Source organism: Penicillium daleae (assembly GCF_028827525.1).
Source record: "Penicillium daleae strain IBT 16125 chromosome Unknown utg000004l_segment0_segment0, whole genome shotgun sequence".
Taxonomy (NCBI): Eukaryota; Fungi; Ascomycota; class Eurotiomycetes; order Eurotiales; family Aspergillaceae; genus Penicillium; species Penicillium daleae.
This window is the reverse complement of record NW_026623152.1, coordinates 564,454-590,951: the sequence shown is the minus strand read 5'-3', so window position 1 is coordinate 590,951 and position 26,498 is coordinate 564,454. Positions and strand designations below refer to the sequence as shown.

Here is a 26,498-nt window from a genome sequence, read left to right as displayed (position 1 = left end):
CATGCTTGATTTACAGCAACTGGTGAGTAATTGTCCTTTAGAACTCGTCAAGGATTGGTCCCTTTTCTATTCGTCTTCTGACTGTGGTTCAAGGGTGCTTGTCGTATATGAAGCTCACCGAATCCGGCGTTCCGAGGGGGTTAATATCTATGAGGAACGTGATAAGTCCCAAACCTAACAAAAGCTTGTATTGGCAGGAAGCGGAATATGATTCTGCATGTCACTACTCTTGAACCTTAGATACACATCCATGGATGCCTCGTTTCCTTATAGACATTGGCATTTGGAATGAAACGACAGCTCATCCGAGTTCCTGCTGAATTCTCCATCATGAGGAGCATAAGAAAGATACAGCTAATAGCCTAGATCAAAACAGCGGGAGCAAGCAGAACAGCCTACAGTCAGGACTTTGGTCAATATGATCCATAATACAATTGACTATCTATCTAGCAATGGAACTCCATAAGAACCTCCCATGAACGCCGTCGCATGCTAATTTATGATCCCCATGTGCAACCTTCAGATGCAATAAGCAAACAAGCAATTTCTTAATCCAGTGCCGCCAGCTGTGTCTCCTGAAGCAATTTCAAAACCCGCTCGTAGGTCCACATGGTCACGGCACTGGCCGGCGCCGCCTTGAGCAAGCTGACAGTCAACCCGCGGTACAACCCGCGCACGCCCTGCGTGCGCAATATCAGATTGATGGACTGTATGACTCCAGTGTATTCAGGTATGTTGCGATGCACATATCGAGTCCGTGTTGGGCCTTGCACCTGCAAACGCTTCCGTACCAAGTCCAAGGGAAACACGCCGGTCTTCGCAATGACGCTAGCCAAAACACCGGCCGCGGCATCGCCAGTCCCAAACGGTAAAGAATCCCACTTGGCCATTGTTGGTCGGAAGCCCTCGTATGCTGTGAAAAACAATCCCATATATGGTACAATTTGCACGACGGCCGCTGAGGATCCCCGGAAGAACCCGGCGGCACCCTCTTGCCGTGCGATCTCTAGCACCGACGATCCCAGAGATCGATAAATGCGTTCCGTTCCCTGTGCGGCAAAGCGTGTGCGGAGTAGATCGAGCGGGTATGTCGTCGCCGTTGCGATTCCGCCGGCTAAGGCACCTGATACGAAAGATTCGGCGGATTGCGGAAGTCGGTACGGACCCAATTGTTCCAGCGCTTGGGTTGTCGCTCGGTATGCGGTGAATTGGAGGGCTCCGTAGCACACGTACATCATCTCGGCGGGTATGTTGCCTTTCCATAGACCCTGTTCCCCAGAAATCGTTAGCTGGTCCCGCCTCCGCAATTGTGATCGCTGGGTCCAGTAGAGGACTCGACATCGCGATCAGAAAACACAAAACGCACCGTAATCCCCTCTTGCATCGCAATGTCCCGCATTGTTGACAGCGTTCCCTTGTATACGGGACCGACCACCGTCCGATGTGAGACCGGGTCCGACAGGGAGTGAATCTGCAGCTGCAGGCGGATCTTGACGACATCGAGCGGCGCAATGCAAAAGCGCGAGATCAGCCCTGCGGCTCCGCCAGCAAGTACCACCTGTCGCTTGGTCCCTTCATCTTTGAGATGATGACCCCCAGTTGACATGACTGTGTGAACGGGGGCTTGTTAGGAACTGAATTCCATGATGGGTCCTCGATTACCAGTTTGTTATTTTATTCTTTGTTATAAATTTAGCCGGGGGCGACAGGAATGGGGGTATCCGCGGTGATTTACGTAAGTCCGGATTGTTCTGCCTTGACGCCAGATATGTGAGGCAACAGGGCAGCACTTTACGTCATCTACCAGGCACAACCTGCGTTAGTTCGTTTGTTATTGGAAGTACGGAGTAGTCAGGTGACCGTACCTCGGCATCCAAACCCTTACAGTTCCGTACGGGCGGGTAACGGGCAGTCACCGCGGTTACAATAGCCCGAAATGGGGAGCAGTTGTTACTAGCGCAGTCCGGGGTCCAGGGACATCACATGTTGCTCGCGTCCCCTCCTCTCTTGCCCTTCGTTTCTTCTTCGTTGATACACTCATTTGTCCCAATTGCTTTCCCACAACCTGTTCAATGCGTCCTGCCTCCCTCGCTGCGGCGCGACGAATCTCGCGGGGCCTCGCCGGCCCTGCACGGCGCAGTTTTGTTACTTCGGTCCGACGGAGCCAATCCGAGCAGGATGCGATGGCCCGTCTAACAAACAATGCAGTTCTTCTCGATGCGATCAAAACTGGCCGCTTGGTTGAGCGCGATGGCAAGCCGGTCACGGTCAGTCGAGTCAGACGCGCTGCCTCAAACGGGCAGCCAGAAGCACTCATCCGGATGGAGATCATGAAGCCTGCGGAGGCTTACCTTCACCCGGATAAGTTGGTCTTGTGGGTTGCGGATCAAGGTCGAACTATACTGCCCTTTTACTACCTGCGCGACCTGTGCAAGTGTCCCAAGTGTGTGGATCCGCACTCGAAGCAACGGTCTTTCCGTACGAGTGATATTCCAAAGGGTGTCTATCCTCGACTCGTGCGGTGGGATGGAACACACTTAGAGGTGACATGGGCCAATGATATTGCCGGCTACGGAAAGGACCATACATCTCGTTGGAATATTAAATACCTCAAGAACCCCATTCTGGACCCTCACGAACAAACCTCCCCAAATATGAAGCCTCTTCGGTGGACAAGTAATCTGATGAGTCGATTACAACATTGGGTATCATATGAGGATTACATGAAGGACGATGCCAAGTTCGCGGCAGCTATGCGCAACCTGTCTCGTCTCGGCCTGATCTTTGTCAAGGATATTCCCGATTCACGCGAAATGGTCGCGAAGATCGCGACTCGGATGGGTCCTCTACGCAATACCTTCTACGGGGAGACCTGGGATGTGAAGACCGTACCACAGGCCAAGAACGTTGCATACACAAACCAGTTCCTTGGTTTTCACATGGACCTCATGTACATGAATGAACCTCCGGGTTACCAGCTACTCCACTGCTTGGAGAATTCCTGCGATGGAGGCGAGTCCTTGTTCGCCGATACATTCCGTGCTGCCAACATCATGAAGAGCGAATTACCCACCGAGTACAAGGCACTCTCTCGTCGCCATCTGGGCTACGAGTACGCTCATGACGAGCACAAGTACCACAACACCAGGCCCGTCTTCCAGCTCGATCCCAAAACAAATGAGCTTCGTTACGTCAACTACTCGCCACCCTTCCAGTCTGCCCTGCCTGAATATGAAGGCAAAGCTGGCTCTGGTACTGTCGGCTACGTTGATCTCAAGCGGGCGTTGACCCACTTCATCAAGATCATGGAGGCCCAGCATTCAGTTTTCCAATTGAAATTGAATCCGGGAGAGTGCGTGATCTTCAACAACCGTCGCATCGTTCACGCCCGTAACAAGTTCAACACCAGCTCTGGTTCGCGGTGGCTGGCCGGTGCGTATGTGGACGAGGATGCACTGTTGTCTCGCTACGCTGTATGCCGAGAGAATGAGGCTATTACGTGGAAGGCTGCTGATCCTTTCGTGGGTCTTGAGGGAGTCCGTCGAGAGATTGCCGAGACTTCGGCATACGAGGCACAGCTGGCTCTTGCAGAGGTTCGCTTACGAGAAGGACAGAAGTTTGTTCGGGAGGCTGGGCCTCTTGGGGAAGTTGGTAAGGCGTTAGAGGGCCAAGAGAGGGAGCCTGAACCCATTGAACAGAGCAAGGTCTCTGAGCTGGGGAACCCCACCTTGTAGTACAAGGGTGCAGTATCTGCTCAGCGAGTGACTGGTATGATGTTGAGTTTATTTGCGCAAATTGGCATTTTTGAGCGAAGATAGCGTTGCGATTGACCTGTGATTTCGCGGTCTGCGATACCTGCTGTACCTAGTGACAGCCACTGTGCATTATCAGGATGTGGCTGGGGGAACATTTACGACGCGAGCTGCATGAGACAATATGCATACGGTTTCAAGATCTCAAATGTATAAATTTAAAGTAGTGAAATACATATCCTTGAAATTGCAAGGCTTTTCTGATATCAAGCGGATACGCGTATCATAGTATTGTTCATTTTGAATATTCGGCCCCCGGTAGGTAGGGGGGTATCATGCTGGGACCGACCACCTAAGACTGCTTGTTGACGGAGAACTGGTCCAGGAAGCTTGGGTCGTTCTCGATCTCGTCGCGGACCTGAAGTGAGCAATTAGCAACCCGATTGTCTATCAATTGAAACCACCCAGAGGTAAGAAGGAAGAAACGTACAATATCCAGTCCACCAACCAACTCGCCGCTCACCCACAACTGCGGGAAAGTGGGCCAGTCGGCATACTCCTTCAGACCCTGTCGGACATCCTCATCGGCCAAAATGTTGAAGAAGCCGTACTTAACGCTTCGCTCACGCAAAATTCCGACAAGCTGCCGACTGAAGCCACACTGCGGCGAACTGGGTGTACCCTTCATAAACAGCATCACAGAGGCGGCCTTAACAAGTTGATCCAGGCGGGCCCACAGAGCCTCTTTGGTCTGCTCGGGAGTCAGGGCGGGAGTAGACGAGACATCAATGGCATTGGCTGCGGGTTCAGGTGCATTAGTCGCAGCAGCAGGAGGCTGTGTCGCAACATCAGGCCCATTCTCCCGGGGTGTAGCAGTGAGGGCAGCAGGAATGCTGGTCTTTGCGCCGTCCGCGGGCGCCGCGCCACCCGCGTGACGCTCAATAGCGGTGCGGACCTTGACAGCATCGCTTCCGCTAATATCCTCGAGCCTCTGACCACCGCGCATCAGCACGACGAATGGCACCGCTGTGACGTCCAGCTCCTCCGAGATATCGGGCAACTCCTCTGCGTTGATGCCGACAAACGAGATAACGGGCGGGGAGGCGGCGGGGTATTGGCCGGCGATGGCCTCGAGGACGGCGCGCATCTGCGTACATGGTGCGGCCCATGGCGTGTGGAAGTAGAGGATTAGTAGTGCAGACGGCGACAGCGAGGCCAGGTGCGAGGTGAAGTCGGCCTCCGAGGCGACTTCAATGAGGGCGGACATGATGTTGCGGGGGGTTGGTTGATGGAGTGGTTTCCCGAAGTCGGAGGAGAGGGTGGATGTAAGGAGAGAAAGGCAGACCGTGGGTAGGACCTGGCGACTATGTTGTGGCAGATAGAGCCTGGATATAATAAACTTTGCTTGCCGCCGTGGATAATTGGAGGCTGTGCTGGGATGCAAGTGTATAGAAGAGAGTTGAAGATCGATGGCGTGACGAGGGCGAATTTTCCGGCGATCGTCCGTTATCAGATCGTTGGGCAGTTACGTGTAATTTTACACAATTTACGGCGATAGCGTAAATTACAGTACTGCCGCTTATTGTAAGACACAGATGTAGGCGGTCCCAAAGGCGGTCTGCATGCCTCCGTTCTCTGTTCCCCCAGCAAATGGTGTCTCTCCGCTTTGGCAATCGCTTCTTATCAACACGTGATTGACGACACGATTTCTCTACTGCTTTGCGACGTGAAGTCTCAAGAAAACAGCAGAAAGAAATGGCGCGCCACAACAAGCGAAAGCGTGAGGATGAGGATTCTGACCCGGTCGCTGATACTAATGGAACTGGTTTCGGTGTTGCAGAGACCCTTTCTCGCTTGAATCGTCCCTTGACTCCCAAGTCCGATGAGACAGCCACCAACACCTCTCAAAGCACCAAGGATGGACAGAAGCCGAGTACCAAGAGGAAACGCGTGGACGGAGAAAAGACCAAATACCCGGACCTGACTTATGTGGAGGGAACCCTGCAGTCCTCGATCAGAATTGCCGACTTACAAGGCTTGCTACTCTATTGCTTTGCAGACGGGGTCGCACCGCAATGGATTTCGATCAAGCACTCTGGACATATGCGGAAGGTGGTTGTCCTGATGGTCCCTGGGCTAGAGATTGGCATGTTTGACGGCACACTGCCATTGGATTCACAGCAAGAGGACAAGGAGAAGGACACTGCCATTCAGCCCGAAGTGACAGAAGAGACGGCGGACGACAGAAAGAATGCCGACTTTGAGCGATGGAAGCAAGGCCTCCCTCTCAAGGATCGCTCAGGCCAGTTTAATCCACGAGTTCTTGATCCAGAGACCTTGCCTGAGCCCCTGCGTCCCTTGGCCAACATGTTCCCTCACATCTGGCCTGTCAAAGCCCCCGGTGATCCCAAGTACAATAAGGTGCATTCACCTCTTCAGGCCATTCTATTATCATCACTACCGAAGTCGAAGGAGAGCGGCGGCAACGGAAAGGGCGCGCGGCCCGCCAAAGTCGATAAGGCCTTCGTGCCAAAGCGGACACCGATTACGACCTTCCTGAGCACGGCAGAGGACCTGCGTGAGAACGAGTACACTCTTCATCCGGCATTTTTCACCTCAGACGAAGACAAAGCCTCTCAACTGGAAATCCGTCATCGGGCAGAGCAATCTACGGAAAACGGCTGGGTTGATACAGATGTTTCCACCCTCGAGTCGGGGGAGGTACCTGACGCCGAGGTCGAGCAAGGCAGCATGACTGCGGGCCGGAAAGTTCTGTCCCTCGACTGTGAGATGTGTTTGACCGAAGGTGGTCATTCCGAACTCACTCGCATCAGTATGGTTGGATGGGATGGCGAGGTAGTCCTCGACGAGCTGGTCAGACCTACCAACCCGATCATTGACTACCTCACTCGCTACTCTGGCATCACGAAGGAGATGCTTGATCCAGTTACGACTACACTGGCCGACATTCAGAAACGGCTCTTGACTATTTTGACCCCTCGCACTATCCTCGTGGGACACTCCCTCAACTCCGATCTGACAGCACTGAAAATCACACATCCATTCATCGTCGACACTGCTCACATCTACCCCCACCCGCGTGGCCCGCCATTGAAGTGCAGTCTCAAGTGGCTCACTCAGAAATACTTGAACAAGGAGATTCAGAAGGGAACGACTGGCCATGATTCTGTCGAAGATGCACGGGCCGTGCTTGAGCTTGTCAAACTGAAGTGTGAAAAAGGCGAGCTTTGGGGCACAAGTGAAGCCTCGAACGAAAGTATCTTTCGTCGCCTAGCCCGGTCCACCAAGAACGGAAAGCCCACCACTCCTGGTGAGGGACGGACGGGCGCTGTCGTGGACTGGGGAAACCCAGAGCGTGGATTCGGCTCACAGGCAGCCGTTTCGATTGGATGCCTCGATGACGACGACGTGGTCAAGGGGATTGCCTCCGCCGTCAAGGGCGATGAGTCCAACACAACCATTCCAGGCGGCGGTGTTGATTTCACCTGGGCACGCCTTCGTAACCTTGAAATGACTCGGGGCTGGTGCACGCGTATGCCGGACGCCAACAACGCCAACGAATCCACGACACTCATCCCTCCTCCCGAAGAAACGACTCCGACCACCGGTCCCACCGCTCCGGCGGACACCAAGAGTCTCGCTGAGACAGTCACCCGCACTGTCACAGATATCTCCCGTATCTACGAGTCTCTGCCACCCTGCACGCTCTTCGTCGTGTACTCTGGCACCGGCGACCCACGTGAGGTCAGCCGGCTGCAAAATATGCATCGCCAGTACCGTCAAGAGTTCAACGCGCGCAAGTCGTGGAATGAGTTGAGTGTAAAGTGGACGGATACTGAAGAGCAGGCGTTGAAGCGGGCTTGTGAGCGGGCACGCGAAGGATGTGGCTTCATGTGTGTTAAATAGATTCTTGACGCGTGGACGCCACTATGGATATCACAGCACAATTACACGAAATACATATTTTATCATGAAATCAAAACGCGTCTCAAGTCTCTGGTAATAGAAGTGAGACCAGACATTCTCACATCTGCCTGACTACTCGCTGAACGGTAGATCAAAGCAGGGCCCATTATTCGTCCGACTAGTAGCAGTCTCCACCCTCGGCCGTGACATCTCTCGTCGAATGATTTCCATAACCTCACCTTGATCTGGTATCGTAGTCACAGTTCCACGTCTCTCCCTAGCCCCCTCTTCAGGTTCACCTTCACTGACTCTGCTTTCGGGGTATTCCTGAGCCGTCTCCTGCCTCGACAATTCTTGTTCTTCCTGTTCCGCAATCGACGCCGTAATTCGTCCCTGCACATCATTCGCGTCCTTTTCCAATTTGATCATGGCGTAATGACAGCGTCTATAGACGCCAAGCGTGCTAAGAGCAAGACCACATATCTCATACACAAATAGAACGGGCAGTCCATAGAAAAGCTGTGGATTACACCCACCGGACCAGATATCGATCAGCACATTGAAGACGCTGTGCGCGGGCAAAGCATAGCCCCATTTGTAAAATCCCGGTGACAGTTCGAATGGGAGAAGAATGGACGTGACATTCAACACGATCCACGAAATCAATGCCATCGGCACGAAAGGCGGGGGCGACCAGATAGTAAACACGTCGAGAACGAGGAAATTCAGATGCGCAAACAGCCATAATACCATCCATGTGAGCATGAACTGCCCTCCATTGACGTTCCAGCCACTTCGGAAGGCCCATATTGCGCCTGAGGTGCACAAGGACCCGACGAATGTGTACACGCCGGAGATGATTTGTCGCACAATGGCGATTCTATGGGGGGTCACGGAGGCGTAGAGGTTGAATTGGAGATAAAGACCATTGACGTAACCCAGGTAGAAGAATTCCTGGATCAGGATTAGGATGATGACGAGTGTGTTGTAGATGAGGCGTGATCCTTGGGAGGTTGGTTGAAGATTCACGGAGGTCAGTGTCCACGGCGTGGAGTAGATAGCGAGAGCTGCTTCGTCTGTGCTGTTCACTGATTGGATAGCTTGCTTTGCGTTGGTTCTCATGTAAGCAACTCGCGCAGCTTCTGAGAGAGTGGCCAACGTGTCGTAGACGACAGCGTCGGCAGTTGCCGGGTAGCGTGCTTCGTTCCAGACTATAGTGAGAACATCGCTCGCATTGTATGATGAGGCAGCGGATCCACCCCCGAGAGCTGCAGTGAGGTCATTCGATGAGTTGGCGGTGATATACAAAGCGCCCCAGAATTTAATGTTGCATACCGCGGAAGCAATGGAGTTGGGTTCAGGGTAGGCCAGGGGCGGGCGCTCGTCCAGGGTTGGAAAACTCGGCCCCTTTAGCTCTTGGTAGGCATCGCCGACTGCTGCTCCTATGGAACCGCCGTCGTAGTCGACGAAAAGGATATTGATATTGTGAATGTGTGTGTTTTGTTGGAACAAGGATCCAAAGATGTAGCAGAATAGCCCTAGGAAGAGGAATTGAAGCACAAGCAAGTTGATAGTTGCCGCCTTCAACACAGCCAGTCGGCGTGGCCTGACCGAGGGGTCATGGATGCTTGGGCGAGGCAGCCTTGCCTTCGCATAGAAGCCCATGGCTGTTGTGGGTCGATGGTGTTGCTAATGTCGAGTGCTGGACAGGCGCAGAATATATAGTTAGCCAGTGCCAATGACTAAAGCGTGAGTCAAAAAAATGTTCCTTTACTTAAGCATGCCCAAGCCGAAAGAGGATGTGTTGAAGCAAATTAGAGCCAATCCTGGTGAGCGCCCATTACGCAACAGACAGTAAGCAAGCCACGCTTGACCGGCGTGAGGGTCTGCAATGTCCACCTATCGCCACACAGTGAATCGTGACAGGTAAATCCCGGTGAAGGAGTCACCTTTTCAACAGTAGGACATGGGTGCCCGGAGCGGTGTCTGGATAAAGTGTAGATCAATTATGACGAGTGTCAGATCTCTAGTTGAGGTAAATGTTTAAGTCAGCGGCGTGGGCTTGTCCGCTTTGGGCAAGTCTGGAACGGGATTTGGGCAAATCCCACCATTTGGATTTTGGACGCTTGGAGATGAGATAGACTATTCTTCGCGGCTAATCGGCATCTTTTGCTTTTGCGGGATCTGCAAATTCTTCTAGCGCGCGCCTTTCCATGATTATATCATCTTGAAATTATGTGAAGCTTCAATAGACGGAAGTATGGAGACCGAACGCCGTGATTGGAACATCCCGTGCTCGGGTTCGGAGCCTCAAAAGTGCGAACAACAAAAGCCGATCCAGAATTGTGGCTTAGGTGAATTGCTGCCAACATTTATAAGCGGCTTTTGATTTTCGGTGATTGATATGAAAAAGAGAATAGGTTCTGGCGCATTTAGTTTGATCTGATTACTCTAAAAAAAGGGAGTTTTCAAGGGGCTCCACGCCCCTTCGGGCGAGGACATCGCGGCGGAGACTATACCAAAATACATCCTCGTCTTTCGCCTGCAATATGGGAATACCTCCTGTTGCGAAGTTCGACAGCCCAGTCCCAATGAGGTTACTCACAACAAGGTAATGTTATAAAAGACCCCATATTTAGTCACATATATGCTATTCAGGGAATAATTGTCTGGGAATCGATATCGCTTGGTACAGTACTAGTTGTGCAGACGAGAATAGAGAGCGGAAGTGGTAAGGAGAAAATTGGATATGAATGGACAAATATTGCTACGACACTCCTAATTTGAGCAGAAAACTTATACTAGGTGTTGCCTTATTGGATATAATACCTGGTGAACTGGGTCGCAATGGTAGGAAGAGACGCTGTGCGATGACTCCCTCCACAGCCGTCCGCCGTCCTAGGTACATTTCACATTATGCTAGGTACCAATGCTTCCTTTTCGTGAACTTCCACGCTGTATGATTACTATTGCATGAGAAGACACCATCCTCCCTATATTCTACAGCAATTCTTCTAATTCTGGCGTAATACTCTTGAACACTCCCTATACTGTGGGGCAGGTCCACTGCCAATCGGAGTATAACGCCATCCCCCATCCGGAGACACTGGCCCCCACACGAATGTCAAGGACAGGGCGTACACAGTGCAGGGCGCATTTTAAAGACTCTGCACACAAAATTCAAACCAATTCTTACCCTTCATACACACCCTGTCTAACCCTGAAGCCTGCCTATCATGAGTGGCGCTCCTTCTGGTAGTTCCACGACAATGGAGACCTTTGAAGTCTCTTCTCGAGACAGCGTGGCTGACCACCACGAAATGAATTTGCCGCCGGTGGATCGCGGTAGAAGAGCGTGGCTGTTCTTGGCGGCCTGTTTTATTATCGAGGCTTTGATTTGGGGTATGTTAAAAACTATCCTTCAATTTTGTTTGTATCAAATGTTTAACTTTGGATATTTAGGTTTCACTTTCTCGTTTGGTATTTTCCAGGATTATTACAGTACTCATGAGCCGTTTAAGAGTTCTGGTGATACTGCTGTGGTTGGAACGTGCGCGATGGTCCGTTTTCTACTTTTGCGTTCTATTGGCAGGCTGATACTAAACTATTACAGGGTATCTCGTATATGCTACTTCCAGTGGCTTTCGTTCTACTGCAAGCCATTCCTCGTCTCAAGCTATGGGCCGCGCCAATCGGTTTTGTGATTATGTGCCTGGCGCTTTCACTGAGCTCCTTTGCGACCAGCACCACTCACTTGATCATCTCGCAGGGTGTCGCTTATGGCATTGGAGCTAGTCTGGCGTATGCTCCCACGATTGTGTTCATGGATGATTGGTTCGTCCAGAGAAAGGGCCTCGCTTTCGGCATCATGTGGGTGAGTTATTATTTCCCGAGTCGACATGTTGTCATATATAACTCTCTAACCGTTGCTAGGCTGGTACTGGACTTTCTGGCGTCATTCTCCCCATTGTCCTTCAGTGGATGCTCAATTCGTTCGGACCACAAACAACACTACGTGCCTGGTCGGTTGTGTTGATCCTCCTGGGCAGCCCACTGCTGTACTTCCTTCGCCCTCGTCTCCCTATTTCACGGAATTCACGAACCCGACCTTTCGATTTCAAGTTCCTCTGGGACTCTACGTTCCTTATCTACGAAACTGGCAACATCCTGGAGGCGATGGGCTATTTCCTCCCAACCATTTACCTGCCTTCTTACGCCCGTAGTCTGGGCGCCAGCAACATCGAGTCCTCGCTGACAGTAATGCTCTTTAACCTCGCCTCTGTGTTCGGATGCGTCATCATGGGCTCAATGGTCGACCGTTATCACGCTACTACCTGCATTCTCGGTTCGACGGTCGGCAGTACCCTCGCCGTTTTCTTGATCTGGGGCTTTGCTGATACCCTAGCGCCCTTGTATATCTTCTGCATCTTTTACGGTCTATTTGCCGGATCTTTCACGTCCACCTGGCCCGCCATTGTCAATGAAGTCAAGAAGAAAAGCACATATACTGATTCCAGCATTGTCTTTGGTTTCTTGTCTACCGGTCGAGGTATTGGTAATATTGTCAGTGGTCCGCTGAGTGAAGCTCTGCTCAAGCGGTCTGCTTGGAAAGGTGCTGCGGCCAAGGCATATGGTTCTGGTTTTGGACCTCTGATTGTCTTCACTGGAGTCTCTGCGCTTTTGGGAGGTCTTGGTATTGCTGCGAGGTCTTCCAAGCGATTCCGGTCGGATTAAAAGTGTGCCATTAAGGATTTAAGCTGCTCTCGACCTCCGAAGGCAGCCCTCATATATGTAGATTTCGGGAATGGGGTATTTCGCCGCATATTTACTGTCTATAGATCTTCCGGTTTTGGTAAAAGCTCTGTAAAAATAAATTGTTGACGTTTCCTTCCAAATCATTTGCCACGTGCTAAAAGAGTTACTGGCTGTGAGGTGTGAAATCTGATCGTGCATCCCATGTAAAGACAAGGTAATTGTTAGTGTGCTTACGATTCTCAAAGAGTCGGAGACGGTCGTTACTTGAAAATGGCATCCCCGTTCCAGTCATCCATCGAGTAGACTTGGTTGTATTGACAATTCTATGGATACGCGCCGCCCACCAGGGGATTTATGCACAGAAGAGGTCAGCCCAACACGAGCACAGCGACCACTTTCAAATGAAATGTATTGTACATCCGCCTATCCCACTATCTCACTTCAACGAGATCCATCCGTTTCCATCTGTTCTTCTTGTTCCATAGCCCTCCGAGTCAGGGCGTCCCGCGCCGCGATCTTGGCCTTGCGTCTTTCCTCCTCCGTAAGCCGTGCCTCCTCAGAGGTCTTCGTCCCATCCTTACTGGAGCCTTTGGTAGGACCGGATGATGGCTCGCCATTCTGATGAGTATCATCATTGCCATTGGCGTCTGCGCCGTTTGTTGATGGTGGTTCTTGCGCTGATGTGTTTGAATCCCCTGGTTCAACCTGTAACCGCATGGAAGTCGGCCCGAATGACTGAGACCGTGTGCTCCGGCGGAGACGACGACGCTTAGTAGCCTGTGGGTCTGGACTTGAAGGCGCTAATGGCACTTGGGTCGAGGGGTTCTGCGAGGTCGAGGCTGCTATATCTTCTTCCGGTGGGTGGGTGCCGTTTGACTTCCGCGGCCGTCCGCGGGATTTTCCGGCATTCAATGCAGAATCTTTGGTTTGTTGCATAAGCCGCGGGCGCTTAGACATGTTTTGTTCGGGCTTGCCTCCTGGTGGTGTGCTGGTTGGGGTGATGTCATTCTGGCTAGCCTCTATGCGAAGCTGAGCCAGGCTGGACGGTAATTGGCGTGGCGGTTGTTTAGGTGGCACACGGACATTGAATGTTGTCAAATTATCGAGCGAGAGGTCATCAACCATATCTTCCTCATCAAAGGAATCCGCGATCGCAGGTGCTGGACCAGTTGACGGAAATGCGTCGGGCCATGTCCGCTTTCTCCCAGCCTGGAGAAGACCGGGACTTTGTACATCAGCCAGCCTACCATTCATATCCATCTGGGATGAATACTCGGGGCTGCTGGGTTTGCGCTCCTCCATGAAACGGTTCTTCAGCTTCAATGCCTCGATTTCCAGCTTCAGCTTTTCAATCTCATCTGATTTGGACTTCAGCTCCTTTAGAACTGTCGCAATCATGTCAAACCCAGGTCCACCCATCGCTCCATGGTCGCTGATACTCCGACTTGGCCCGTTCAATTCGATGCGAAGCGATGTGAATGAAAGTTTCAGATCAGCCATAGTATCCTGTAGGTGGTTGACCGAGTTAGAGATTTGATCAATACTCCGGCCCTGATGTTGCATTTGCTGGTGCACCGATGGCTCTAACGAGTATGGATCTTGTGCGCTCGCCGGTACCAAGGCATTATCTTGAGCGGAGCGTCGAGGGGGTTCGGGAGGGGGGAGCAATTTATCGAGGGCTCCATCTTTGAATAGGGGGTCGGCGGTTCGCATCGTCACGATGTCTCTGAATGACACTTTTGACATCTTCCAGAGAATGTTGGGGCTGGTGAACACAGTAAGTAACAGTCGCAAAGAAAAGAAAACATTCACGACACATACCCATTGTCTAGTCCACAGAGGACCGCCAATTTCTGTTGACACAATTTGCAGGATACATCCTGAGCAATGCGACCACGGAGAAGACTCATTTCAGATGTCTGCGGAATGTGCTTCTGCTCCGAGGCGATCGAGATACGTTGCAGATTGACACTCAACCACGCCGTCGTAACGGCATAGACGTTAGATAGTTTGCCCCATTCGTTCTCCAGCACGGCCAGCGAGCTGGAGCACCGCAGGCACTGGCAAAGAATTGCCGGCCGCGTCAGGTCACCCAAATCCATCTTCGCGATGCGACTTGTCAGGGGAGAGTGCTGATGTCGAGAGGAATGTATGGATTCTCAGCGCATGGATCAATCCGGTCGTGAAAGGCTGAGTCAGCGGTCCAGGCCCCTGGTCACGCTATTCCTAATTGAGTTATCGATAAGGTGTGCATCTGCGCAGTGACCTCATGGCAGCTGGCCGGAAGTTAGGAAGGATTAGGCAGATGGGGTTGCACAGGAAGCCTGAATTACATGTAGTTGGGTGTGCCACCCTTGCCGTAACTATTTTCTGATTGTAGCCTTCAGATGCTGGCAATGTGTCACGGCGTGTGTATAACCTGAAACTTGGTCACGTGATGTATATATTCCCCGCACTCCTTGCGCTAAGTGACCCCTCGGAGTTGCTGCCGATAAAGCTCCATGACTCGGTCACTGCCAGCCTTCTGTCGGCCATTTAGGGCTTCAAGATTTCATATAACTCCCAGGTCGACATTTACTGTGCGAAAATTCTCCCAGAGACACATGACGATGGAGACACCGGCGAATTCCCAGGCTGTCAACGGCCAAAGCAGCTGGCACGGAGCTGGGGCTGCTGAATTTGACCTTCGCAGTATGGCTTTCTCCCCAATGTTAAGCAATGCGCCATACTGAAAAATTCTATTCTAGGTGACACCATGACGAAGCCAACCCCAGCGATGCTTAACGCAATCTGCCAGACCACCCTTCTCGACGATGTCTTCAACGAGGACCCGACAACCAATGCCCTACAGAGATACGTAGCCGAAAGGACCAAGCATGAGGATGCGCTATTAGTCCTGTCAGGAACCATGGGAAACCAGGTTTCAATTCGTTCCCACCTAGTTCAGCCCCCCTACGCTGTGCTGTGCGACCACCGATCTCACATCATCTGCTATGAGGCAGGGGGTGTCAGTGCTTGGACCGGTGCGACCGTACAGGCCATTATTCCGCAGAACGGCATTCACTTGACCCTTGAGGATATTCAGAAGCATGCCGTGCTAGACGATGATATCCACCACTGCCCGACCAAGTTGATCAGCTTGGAAAACACCCTCAACGGCTTGATCATGCCCCTCGATGAGGCGCGGCGTATCGTGGAATGGGCACATGCCAATGATATCAAGGTTCATCTGGATGGCGCTCGGTTGTGGGAGGCAGTTGTCTCTGGGGCTGGTAGTCTTGTCGAGTACGCCAGCCTGTTTGACAGTGTGAGCCTGTGCTTCTCCAAGGGGCTGGGAGCCCCGATTGGCAGCATCATTGTTGGCTCCCAAGCCTTCATTAAGAAAGCCCGCTGGTTCCGCAAGTCTATCGGTGGTGGCGCTCGCCAGACGGGAGTCTTTGCAGCTGCTGCCCGGATCGCCCTCGATGAAACGTTCGGGACAGATGACCACGGCAAGACCGGCAAGCTTCCTGCAACGCATGCAAAGGCTAAGCAGGTTGCGGAGCTTTGGACCGGTCGCGGAGGCAAGCTGCAGTTTCCCGTGCACACCAACATGGTCTGGCTGGATTTGGAGGCGTCCGGGGTGGGACCAAATGATCTCACAGCCATTGGCCAGGAACAAGGATTACAATTGCTTGGGAATCGGGTGGTCATTCATTACCGTAAGTGACTATGATTGCAACTGTCCCTCGTGCAGCGATAACTCAACCCATTTTCTGACCTATCAACAGAGGTCTCGGACGATGCAATTGCACGGCTGAGTCAAGTATTCGACATTGCTCTGAAGGGCGACTACCAGCGTAGCGAGGACACGAGAAAGGCCTATGGAAGCAGCAAGCACTAAAGTGGTATATATAGACAGCTGCTGTAGATACATACATAGTTAGAGCATAGTTCGTATCAAATATACGAAGTGTCCAGTGTGCCACAAATAAGATTTCCGATCGAATCCACGGTTTGGTGAGACTCGGACAGCTTAAACTGCGACCCGCCAATCATGTTCTCCAAGGCTGGCTGAGTCAGCTCCAGGGACCACCACCTAGCTGCCTGAGGCGGAGAGATCGTGCGGCTCGATCCTCATCTTTCTTTCTTCGTTTCTCGGACGACGGCCTGTCAGTCTCTGTCCTGGCTTCCACCCCTTTCAGTCTATCCACAGTGACAATCTCAACAATTTACCGAGCTTGTGGATGGACAAAGAGGGTGCTTGTCAATCTGTGTGAGTCAGGCCCTGTCGAGGCGAGACCAAAACAAACGACCTGGGTCAGCTTGTACCAGGACACTGCGCTGACCTCAGGTCTCGCTCATCCACAGAGATACCCCTTTGCATCACCTCAGACTACCTTAGACTACGAGAATCCCTGAGACAACCGTCATCAATGGTCCAAACCAAAGCATAGATTCCGATTCATCAGCGCGGTGGCCTGTTGCCCTGCATAGGCGCCTACCTGTACCTCCCTCGAGCCCTCCTCCAGCCCCCTTTACCTCCACCCAAGCCCTCTCGAGAAAACCCAATTTGCATCATACCACAAAGTTCTGACATCTGCACCCTGTCAACCCCAGGGTGTCAACGGGTGCGACGTGGGGGAGCTTACACGGCACCCCGACTGTCCGAGGACCATACCCCATTCCAAAACTACTGTGATTTCACCCGCCTACTCGAAACTCCTCTTCTCATTGTATTCAAGACCTGGCAGATATCATACCCTGTGCTGCCCAGTGTCTCTGTTCTCCAAATATCTGAATTTTCCTTTTGTCGTGGCAGTTCAACCCGGGTGATCGCCCTGGTGACTAGCCTTTTGTCCTATTTGCATCCGCCCAAAAGGTATATATACCCTGGTCCCCGCGGACGTCACGGCATTTCATTTTTACTTACTGGCCCCTCGCTAGGCCTGCAATCTGTGTATTCATGCCCTTCTTATGCAAAGTTCCGTTTTCAATCAGCTCATATACCCCACACCACGTCGGTCATCAGTAGTCTTTTCCTCTTGCTTGATTTTCCCACTTCTTAGCGCACCGCATCTGCATCTTATTCATACTCCACCATGGAAGCCACCCAGGAATCTACTCAACCATGCGCAGACCCTCGCCGTATGGGTCTGAACAACTCTGGCCTTCACGAGCAGGATCTGGCCGACATCATCTGTATCCTGCATCCAAACTCTCATGCAGCGCATGATGCGGTAGCTGCCACGGCGAGTCTAGGCAGTCAACACATTCTCCAACAAGATATCTTGGACTTCGAAACGTCCGAGACTGCTGCCCTCGATGTTGCCTTGAGACTGTCATCTCAGGTATGCGATCTTGGCGTGGGCTTTTGCTTTGGTCGCAATCGCGCTCGCTGCGATATCCTTCTGGCCGTTGACGATGAAGCGAAACGGGTGTCTAACACTCACTTTCGGATCTACCTCACTGGCGACGGCATCATCATGCTGCAAGACACATCTACCAACGGGACGATAGTAGACAACTGCCGCCTCAGGAAGAATCAAAAGGAGAACAGTCGGATGCTCACCAACGGCTCCGTCATCCAGGTGGTGACTGGGAACCAAGGATCCGATGAGGTGCGATTTGTGGTGCGGATTCCGTCTCGTGAAGGTTTTGCCGTTCAATACACTCAGAATGTACTTCGTTACTTCGAGCGTGTCCAACAGGTGGCAGGGGACATGCAGCTTAAGAATCGGAATGGCCCCACTCCACCTATGCTATCATGGTCGGTCGCAAACACATACGGTATGCATTGGACGGGCGGTTCGATGTATAACGTGACCGGGCAGATCGGGAAAGGCGCCTTCGCCACTGTCTACAAGCTTGCTACTAAGCAACATGGTGCAATCTATGCGGCGAAGGAGCTGGACAAGCGGCGCTTCATGAAGAATGGTATCCTGGATCAAAAGGTCGATAATGAGATGAAGATTATGCGTGATTTGAAACATGTGAGTTGTGTCTCACTTGAGGATCTCTGTCTTGTTACTGACAACCATATAATATAGCCCAATATCGTTCAATATATCGACCACCATGAACATGATCGATGGATCTACATTATCATGGAGTACGTCCCCGGGGGCGAGCTGTCGACATATTTGTCAAGCCACGGCAAAATCGCAGAGGATATGGTGCGGACAATCGCTCGCCAGCTCTTACGGGCGCTCCACCATCTCCACAAAAGACGAATCACTCATCGCGATGTCAAACCGGACAACATCTTGATTGCCTCCTTGGACCCGCTGCGCATCAAACTGTCGGACTTTGGACTATCAAAGGTCACCCAGGAGGAGACATTTCTAAAGACATTCTGCGGTACACTGCTGTACTGCGCGCCAGAAGTGTACCCCGACTATGAAACATACCGGCGAGGTGAGGTCAGGAAGAGACGTCGCGTTGGGGACCCGTAAGTATTTTTCTTGTATTGTCACTAGCGCGCTCGCTAACGAATTGCTAGCCCTCCAAAGACGTCTCCATACAGCCAGTCCGTCGACATGTGGTCACTGGGTGCTGTCCTGTACCATATTCTATGCGGAGTCCCTCCATACTCGGGGCGCGCAGAAGACCGCGGTGTCGCCATGCTGCGTAGCATCATGGAGTCAGAAGCTGATTTCGATATCTTGCGACGTGAGGGCGTATCAGAGTCGGGCATTCACTTTGTCTCTCAACTCCTTAACCGGGATCCCTTCTCTCGGCCCACGGAAAAGCAATGCTTCCAGCATCCGTGGATTGCTGAGGTCCAGGATGTGGATGAATACGAAGACGACGACATCTTGGAAGACGCACGCGACACTCTTTCGGTTATAGGAGAGGCCGAAGAGGAGCTTGACGCGTCCCAGCTGTCTATCCATGAGGAAAGTGCGTACACATATGCGGCTGGCGGAGAGGAGTCCAGCAGCAACGAAGCTCTCGCCAAAAAACCACGCATCGAATACATCCCGACGGACATTCGGTATCCATCGTTGCCCAAAATCGAGAGTTTCCAGGATGGCCAAATGGTTGCCGAGACCCACGCAAGGCGGCTCTTTGGTGAAGTCACGTCTTCAGCTCTGCGCAGCTCCCATGCCCTTGGCCACACAGGGTCCTGGGATGACGGTGACTATGATGCCGAGGGCTTTGCTTCTTCTGGTGAGTCGGTCAGCGACGAACGCAGTGTCTATTCGATCATATCTCTCCCGGAACACCCATTCGGCGGCACGGCACCCAGCCTGATGGGCGCAGAGAATCTCGTTAGACGGCTGAATATGAACTCCTCGCTCCCTCTCTTCCCTGCACAGACCGGCCTGGTTAACCAAATCTCGACGCGGCAGACCAGCCCTGGACAACCCACGGTACACACGGAGTTCATAAAAGCAGGGAGCACCCCGCGTGAGGTGCTTCCTCTTACATCCAGTGCCAACGATACGACACCCAAGGCGCCCAAGCTGTCACGCCGTATCGACCTGGAATTGCCAGAAACTGCTAGCGAGCGCTCCGATAGCAGTGCGCCTGCCAGTCGCCCCCAATCTACCCATCCTCCGGACCTGTCTGCAGGGGAGGACTACGATGTCGACTTTGCGACTACGTTGGATGCGCAAACCGGCCAGGCCATTTTGGAGCAACTGCGCACGGCCGAGGAGGAGGAGCCGTCGGATCCTATCGTGCATGAACAACCCGATGCCCCCGGTATCCCAACTACCATGCCTGTGGCCGAGTTCACCAAGCCCCCTAAGCTTCTTGGAAGACTCCGAAGTCTCCCTGGATCAATGTTTGATCTAAATCTCCGCCTCGAAAACAGAATGACCTCCTGGGGTCGTGGTCCCGACGCAACCATCCGCCATCCGGATAACATGGACGTGCGCATTCCCGCCTACGCACTCGAAATTACCTTCTGGGCACCCGGACTGGAACGTCAAATTGCCGAAGGCCAAGATTGGACGCAAGTTCCTGGCGTGATGGCCGTTCTCTCCACCAAAACACGCAAATGCATCTGGGTCAACGGCACGGAACTGCGCAAGGGGGGTCCGGAAGGTCTACAGTTCGGCAAGCTCTACACGGGAGATATCATCACCATCTACAAGCATAAGGATAATGGGGAGTTCTTGGAACTGCGATGTGAGTTCTATCACGGCGAGAGCGCGCAGCCCCGGCCCGCACATGAGACCGGGTTCGTCGTGCGGCAAGCACTCGTGGGCAAGCCGGACGGCTCCAATCGCTTGTCTGTCCGACCGAACCGCATGAAGGAAGCCGAGTGAGAAGATAGTTAGTAGACGTTCTGGATCTGGATGGGAAATGAAATCGGTAGTTAGGGGTGGGTCGCCTGCATATTTGCATCTGCTTCTGCTTCTGATTTGGCGTTCTTTGCCTGGTCTCTCCGCTCTGGAAATAGATTGACAAGCAAGAATTGCATCATAAATTTCATATTGCATCATTGGGTGTGAGTCTGAGGTAGCACAGGCCGTTGACTTGGCCATGTGGTGGAGTGTATAATGGGCTTTGTCCGCATGCGGTACCGTAGATGGACGGTGGAGTGTAAACAGCGGTGCTTTCGATATGACGCGGCGAGTCGATCTCCCGAGGAGGTACTTTAATGAGCTGTGGGTATAGTCGAGAGTCAATTGCCCAACAAGTAGAGTATCAACGAATCCACAATAAATTCGTAATTATTACATCTCTTCCTATCTATGCGGTAAAAATACTCAATATGTATTCTCCTGTGCCTGATTCCGCGAGGCGTTCCGGTGATACGCCACTCGCCCAAAGCTCGTACGCATGCGGCATCACCGCAATAATCTTACCAAGACTTCATCTGCGACAGGATAACCCCCTTCGTGGGTCTGTGTTCGATCAGACTGGCCCTTGAATGGATCTAATCAAAAGACTTTTACTCTCATTTAATTCACTTTCATCTTAATCCGTCGCGGGTCTGCGCGGGCTTCATTTCATTTCGCTTGACCGACTTAAACCCCTTCCCTTCCCGTGTCGGTGGTTGAGAGCTTACACACTCGCCACGGGTGCTCTCTTCACCAAACACCTTCTCTCTCGCACATCCTCTCCACTAGGATACTCCAACCTCCAACGCTCTGCAACTACGCTCGCCAACTTAGCGCTTAAACCGCACCTCCTGCCCGCCGATCACAACCCATGTCCCTGTCGCGATCACCCTCTCCCCACCCGGGCGGAGGGTGGTCCAGCCCGGGGTTAACCCCCGGCAGCGGCGCCTCGACTCCGCGCGGCTATTCGCCCGCAACGCTGGCCCCGAACGGTATCTCCTGGGCCGCGGCCAAGGCCAAAAGCGACGAGGTGCGCAAGTATCCCTCCTTCTCGACGCGGAATAGCGGCTTCTTCTCGCGGCAGAAGCACAAGATCTCGACGCGGTTGCCGAGCTTTCGGAGTCATGCGTCTAGGCATGGATATGTTGATAAGGTTGTTTATGGGCGGGGCCATTCGCATACTGGTGGTGCAGGTGGATGGGGGCCTTTGGGGAGGTTGAGATTGATGTTCAGACGGGGGAGGACGAGGGTGGTCTTTGGTTTGTTCTTGTTGTGGATTGGATACCTTTTTTTGTGGTCGAGTAAGTGGTGCAGTCCATTTGTGAAGTCAATCGCTGGTGTTGGGTGAAAGCTGGATAGCGATAGCTGACTGGATACGCTCTGCAGCACTTGTTCAGTTATATCGACGATCACCACTGGGTGGAGGTCCCAAGTTCGTGATTATACTGGGCTCAAACGTCGAAGGCGGCGTGATGGAATGGAAAGGTGCGCGCGAATGGGCCATCGAGCGCAATAGTATCTGGAATAAGCAGCAATATGCGCAGCGCTGGGGTTATCAACTCGAGATCGCCAACATGCTAGCCAAGAAACGGTATTCTCACGAATGGCGCGAGAGCTGGGAGAAAGGCGACGTAATCCGAGAGGCTATGCGCAAGTATCCCAAGGCGGAATGGTTCTGGTGGTTAGATCTGAATACCTGGATTATGGAGTACCGCACCTCCTTACAGAGCCATATCTTCAATGATCTCGGATCGCATGTCTACCGCGATATCAACGAGTACAACCCGCTCAACATTACACACCCTCTCCCGGAGTTCTTCCTCGATGACCTCGGCCGTGCCCTCGAAGGCGATGGCAATCCCGACTCTCTTCATTTACTCCTGAGCCAAGATTGCTCCGGATTCAATCTGGGCTCATTCTTCCTGCGTCGGTCTGTTTGGACGGAACGCCTGATCGATGCATGGTGGGATCCCGTCATGTACGAACAGATGCACATGCAGTGGGAACACAAGGAGCAAGATGCTCTGGAATACATCTATCAAAGTCAAGCCTGGGTCCGCAGCGGTGTGGGCTTTTTACCCCAGCGCAAGATTAATGCGTTCCCACCAGGTGCTTGCGGTGACGGGAATGACCCCGGCGTGCATTATCAAGAAGAAGAACACGACTTTTTGGTCAATATGGCAGGGTGCTCGTTCGGTCGGGACTGCTGGGGTGAGATTTACAATTACCGCGCCATCAGCAATGAGCATAATCGCTCTTGGTGGCAGTCGCTGTTAGACAGACTCCGCTCTGCTCGTGAGTAGATTTCGGGAAGAAAGACTAGGACTAGTAGTAGTCCGTCTGGTGTCGGTTATCCAGCTGGCTGCTGCATTTTACCTCTCGATGGTTGACTTTCTGTTTTGTCTCATGATGGCTTCATGTTTCTACGGACCCGACGCGTTCTTAGATGGACGTGCCATGTATGATACGGACTCGGAACTGGCAAGGCGTCCTGTTAGGTTGTTTGTACATTGGGAATTTGGGATTTGCATTTGTTGGGGGATTGCCAGCGTTGGAGATTGGAGTTTGAATATTTTACTGATGTCTATATTACTTTTTGCTCCGGGAATATCGATTTACTGATTCAAGTCCTTAATCAAGTCTCTCTTTCACTCCGAAAGCATCCAATCTATAGATACAGATCACGTGATACCTCCAAATACCTGCACACTTGGTCCCTCTCCCTCCCCGAACCTCGATCTCACCGCCCACCACTTCCAACCAATCACCATCCTCGCAATCACAACCACCAAACCACTTCACTCCAACATCCAACCGCTCATACCCTCAAATCGGAACCCTCACTGGCCTCGACTCAATCCCGCACTCACTCCCTGCCCGGCCGCGAAAACACCCCTACCACCTCTCCTCTCCTCACATCGTGTGCTCTTCCCCGTCAATCCGCCCACAATGCCAACCCCGGAGTCCGCCGCATTCCTCGCCAAAAAGCCCACCGTGGCTCCGACCTACGAAGGCGTCGACTTCGAAGACAACGTCGCCCTGCACAATGCCCGTGACGCGATTATCCGTGAGCAATGGGTGCGCAGTATGATGGCTCGTCTTGTTGGTGAGGAATTGGGCAAGTGCTATGCTCGTGAGGGTATTAATCATATGGAAAAGTGTGGTGTGCTGCGCGGTAAGGATGTTCCTATTCCCAACCCCAACCCCAAGCAACACCCCTTGGGAATTGCTTTGAATTGCGTGATGGATGGATTGGAGGCTGTCTTGTGAGGGGGATTAAGGGAATGCGAGGCGATTGGGTCGGGGGATGCGGTGTTGGAGGGATGATGTCGAGATTTGTTCGTGTGCTGATTATGCCTGCAGAGAAATACTTTGAGTTGCTCAAGGAGCGCAAGGTTAAGGGTTATCTCTTCCAGGAGAAGAACTACTTTGGTGGTGAGGCTAGCAAGTCTTCTTAAACGGATACGTCTGTTTGTGGACGACGAGTTGGGTTGTTATGGGTTGGGTGGATGCATGCCTCTTGCAGAGCCGACATCGTTGCAGCGTGTCTGCCAGCGGTGTCGAAGCTGTGATACATGATGGTGGATGCTATTGGATATTGCGGTGTTGAACCCTCCATGGTCGACACTGCTATCTACTGACGCTGCAAGGGAGCTTGGTCAGGGCATTGCGGGGATTTCGAGGGCTCTGACTGTTGTTTGGCTTTCTACCCGGGAAAAGAGAAAGTGTGGGAGAGAGTGGACTTCTCTCTGTTGTATTGTACATATAAGATATCATTGTCTGGTCAATTTCATTTTTCGTTAAGGATACTCGTTCTTCTAATCGGGATCATGGGCAACGGCTAACCCACGAATAGAGATGTTGGAGAAGGAATTTATATCTGAAGTAGCTCTGCCATTAACTCCATTGTCATATGACTATATGTTGCTGGCTAAAGTATACTGGTGGCATCATGTTCTTCTGGCCTTCCTTTCGGGTATCACATCAGTAGTACACATTCGAAGCAGTCTGACTACGATCAGGGAATGCACCAGGTGCCGTCGGGCCGCCAGCCGTCACAGCTTCCTCTTCGCTGTCATCTGGATCACTTCCAAAGCGCATATTCACGCTTTCATCCGGCAGAGCCCGCATTCGAACCAGCTGATCCTCGTCCAAAGAGGCCGCCTTATACGGTGCAGGGGGCGTGTGAATATCTCGACCTGACGGGAGATTCGCCAGCAATGGAGCAGACGGAGGGATCGCTTGCGTATTGATCTGCTGCATATTAGTATCAAGGCATTTCCTTTCAACCGAAGAAGTCAAAACTCACGGTGTCATTCATCTTCATCCACTTCGTCTCCAACATTGCAATCACTCGACCCTCCTCGTCACGGCCTGCATCGTCACCCGGGTCCAAAACACCTTTATCACCACGTCCTCCACCAGCATCTTTACCAAGTTTCTTCTCCTCTCTCCGCTCCGCCCATTCGCGTTTCAATCTTGAGAAACCACCCTTGCCCGTTCCACTACCATCATCCTGACCCGACGAGGATGATCCCGCACCACCCCGCAAACCCAAAGGCGTCCTCGCAGCCCGCAACCACGCAATGCCCTCCCCAACCTTCCCAGCCAACTCAGCATCAATACCGAAAAATCGACACGCCCGGGCTCGAGCAACACGTCCCAAAATACCCGCATACCGAGTAACCTCCTCATCAACCCTACCCATCCTCCCAGCCCCAGATCCAGCCGCACTCAACCCTGCAGCAGCCTGCTCTGCATACTCCGCCGCGCGAACACACAGTCTCGCAAACAGCAGCGCGCGAACCTTGGGAATCTCAGGCGCCCGCACCATCCACTCCCGGTCATTCGGATTGCGCGACTGAATACACGCAGTAACATACGCATCATCCTTCAAAACAGCCAGTAACGTCGCTTCAGACAGAGCCAGTGCCGACAAGGCCGATTGCGTACTCGCATCAATATCAGGCACCGTGGCCGTCGTTGCGGCAGAAAAGGCAGGCGACGAGGCAAGTAGAGCATGTACCGAGCTTGCTTGGAGTAGATTCCGCGTCGCGTTTTGGACCGCGGCTGTGCGCTGCTCGTGCGATTGGGTTGTTGGGGCATAGAGTGATTCCAGGACTCCAGCGCGCGCGAGTCGACTTAGCACATAGCCCAGCGTTGTTAGCGTGAATGCGATTTCAAAATCAAGTCCCTGGCCTGAGATACGACCGCCTCGTGGCCGGATAGATTTCGCGCCTGGTGTGGTGGTGGGTGCGTGTAGATTGAGGCCGCTGCTGGCGGAGAGAGTTGGTTTCCATGCGGACTCGATCTCGGCGCGGAGCGTTACCTCGATCTTTTCTCTGGCGCTTATGCCCGTGCTAGAGATTGAGGGGTCATTCTGGGTAGATTGGCCGGAGAGGCCGTGGGAGATGGCGAATAGATATGGTATGTATTCGTTTAGAGCGGAGAGAACGGTTGGGAGATGGGCGTCTTGTCGCGGGCCGCGGGGTAGACGTTTGTGGGCTTTGAGGGCGAGGCGGAGGGCATGGCGGGCTGTGGATGCAGATTGTGGGAGTGAGGGGTGTGTGGACGAGGATATGAATGTTTGGAATGAGAGGGGAGAGGTCGTTGGAAGGGTGAATGCGTAGACCATGGTGGATGGGTGAGCGCGCGGGGAGTTGGAGAAAGTCGGGGATGCGAGGCGGGTTCTGATGTCACCGATGGCCAAGACGTGGTGGACTTGGCAATGGTATGGACGTGTTTTGTTCAATTCCAGTGTTTGCCAGTTTTATAGAAATCCGAAATA

General features: G+C 52.6%; 12 protein-coding genes across 12 annotated transcripts; 7 read left to right on the top strand and 5 right to left on the bottom strand.

The window, feature by feature from the left end:
• Positions 1-548: 548 nt before the first annotated feature.
• Positions 549-1,606, bottom strand: N7458_003933 (thiamine transporter TPC1; the record flags this gene model as incomplete). Its single annotated transcript, XM_056907315.1, has 2 exons — positions 549-1,268; positions 1,367-1,606. 2 exons carry the CDS (start codon positions 1,604-1,606, stop codon positions 549-551), a joined length of 960 nt encoding a protein of 319 aa, XP_056768042.1.
• A 466-nt stretch (positions 1,607-2,072) lies between these two features.
• N7458_003932 (putative Gamma-butyrobetaine hydroxylase subfamily) lies at positions 2,073-3,734 on the top strand (the record flags this gene model as incomplete). The annotated part of the gene is made up of 1 exon (XM_056907314.1): positions 2,073-3,734. One exon carries the CDS (start codon positions 2,073-2,075, stop codon positions 3,732-3,734), a length of 1,662 nt encoding a protein of 553 aa, XP_056768041.1.
• A 370-nt stretch (positions 3,735-4,104) lies between these two features.
• Positions 4,105-5,019, bottom strand: N7458_003931 (PICOT family protein; the record flags this gene model as incomplete). Its single annotated transcript, XM_056907313.1, has 2 exons — positions 4,105-4,170; positions 4,243-5,019. The coding sequence occupies 2 exons, from the start codon at positions 5,017-5,019 to the stop codon at positions 4,105-4,107; spliced, it is 843 nt and encodes a 280-aa protein (XP_056768040.1).
• Positions 5,020-5,507: 488 nt separating this feature from the next.
• N7458_003930 (RNA exonuclease) lies at positions 5,508-7,679 on the top strand (the record flags this gene model as incomplete). Its single annotated transcript, XM_056907312.1, has 1 exon — positions 5,508-7,679. The coding sequence occupies one exon, from the start codon at positions 5,508-5,510 to the stop codon at positions 7,677-7,679; it is 2,172 nt and encodes a 723-aa protein (XP_056768039.1).
• A 132-nt stretch (positions 7,680-7,811) lies between these two features.
• On the bottom strand, positions 7,812-9,344 carry N7458_003929 (SNG1 family protein; the record flags this gene model as incomplete). Its single annotated transcript, XM_056907311.1, has 1 exon — positions 7,812-9,344. One exon carries the CDS (start codon positions 9,342-9,344, stop codon positions 7,812-7,814), a length of 1,533 nt encoding a protein of 510 aa, XP_056768038.1.
• Positions 9,345-10,915: 1,571 nt separating this feature from the next.
• On the top strand, positions 10,916-12,413 carry N7458_003928 (uncharacterized protein; the record flags this gene model as incomplete). The annotated part of the gene is made up of 4 exons (XM_056907310.1): positions 10,916-11,081; positions 11,142-11,239; positions 11,293-11,553; positions 11,613-12,413. 4 exons carry the CDS (start codon positions 10,916-10,918, stop codon positions 12,411-12,413), a joined length of 1,326 nt encoding a protein of 441 aa, XP_056768037.1.
• Positions 12,414-12,875: 462 nt separating this feature from the next.
• Positions 12,876-14,536, bottom strand: N7458_003927 (uncharacterized protein; the record flags this gene model as incomplete). Its single annotated transcript, XM_056907309.1, has 2 exons — positions 12,876-14,199; positions 14,256-14,536. 2 exons carry the CDS (start codon positions 14,534-14,536, stop codon positions 12,876-12,878), a joined length of 1,605 nt encoding a protein of 534 aa, XP_056768036.1.
• A 507-nt stretch (positions 14,537-15,043) lies between these two features.
• N7458_003926 (threonine aldolase GLY1) lies at positions 15,044-16,317 on the top strand (the record flags this gene model as incomplete). Its single annotated transcript, XM_056907308.1, has 3 exons — positions 15,044-15,125; positions 15,182-16,135; positions 16,205-16,317. 3 exons carry the CDS (start codon positions 15,044-15,046, stop codon positions 16,315-16,317), a joined length of 1,149 nt encoding a protein of 382 aa, XP_056768035.1.
• A 1,198-nt stretch (positions 16,318-17,515) lies between these two features.
• Positions 17,516-20,692, top strand: N7458_003925 (serine/threonine-protein kinase; the record flags this gene model as incomplete). Its single annotated transcript, XM_056907307.1, has 3 exons — positions 17,516-18,406; positions 18,464-18,864; positions 18,916-20,692. The coding sequence occupies 3 exons, from the start codon at positions 17,516-17,518 to the stop codon at positions 20,690-20,692; spliced, it is 3,069 nt and encodes a 1,022-aa protein (XP_056768034.1).
• An 889-nt stretch (positions 20,693-21,581) lies between these two features.
• On the top strand, positions 21,582-23,013 carry N7458_003924 (putative alpha-1,6-mannosyltransferase subunit; the record flags this gene model as incomplete). The annotated part of the gene is made up of 2 exons (XM_056907306.1): positions 21,582-22,011; positions 22,097-23,013. 2 exons carry the CDS (start codon positions 21,582-21,584, stop codon positions 23,011-23,013), a joined length of 1,347 nt encoding a protein of 448 aa, XP_056768033.1.
• Positions 23,014-23,659: 646 nt separating this feature from the next.
• Positions 23,660-24,168, top strand: N7458_003923 (putative NADH-ubiquinone oxidoreductase 12 kda subunit; the record flags this gene model as incomplete). The annotated part of the gene is made up of 2 exons (XM_056907305.1): positions 23,660-23,885; positions 24,074-24,168. 2 exons carry the CDS (start codon positions 23,660-23,662, stop codon positions 24,166-24,168), a joined length of 321 nt encoding a protein of 106 aa, XP_056768032.1.
• Positions 24,169-24,694: 526 nt separating this feature from the next.
• On the bottom strand, positions 24,695-26,345 carry N7458_003922 (pH-signaling protein PalC; the record flags this gene model as incomplete). The annotated part of the gene is made up of 2 exons (XM_056907304.1): positions 24,695-24,964; positions 25,020-26,345. 2 exons carry the CDS (start codon positions 26,343-26,345, stop codon positions 24,695-24,697), a joined length of 1,596 nt encoding a protein of 531 aa, XP_056768031.1.
• Positions 26,346-26,498: the final 153 nt, after the last annotated feature.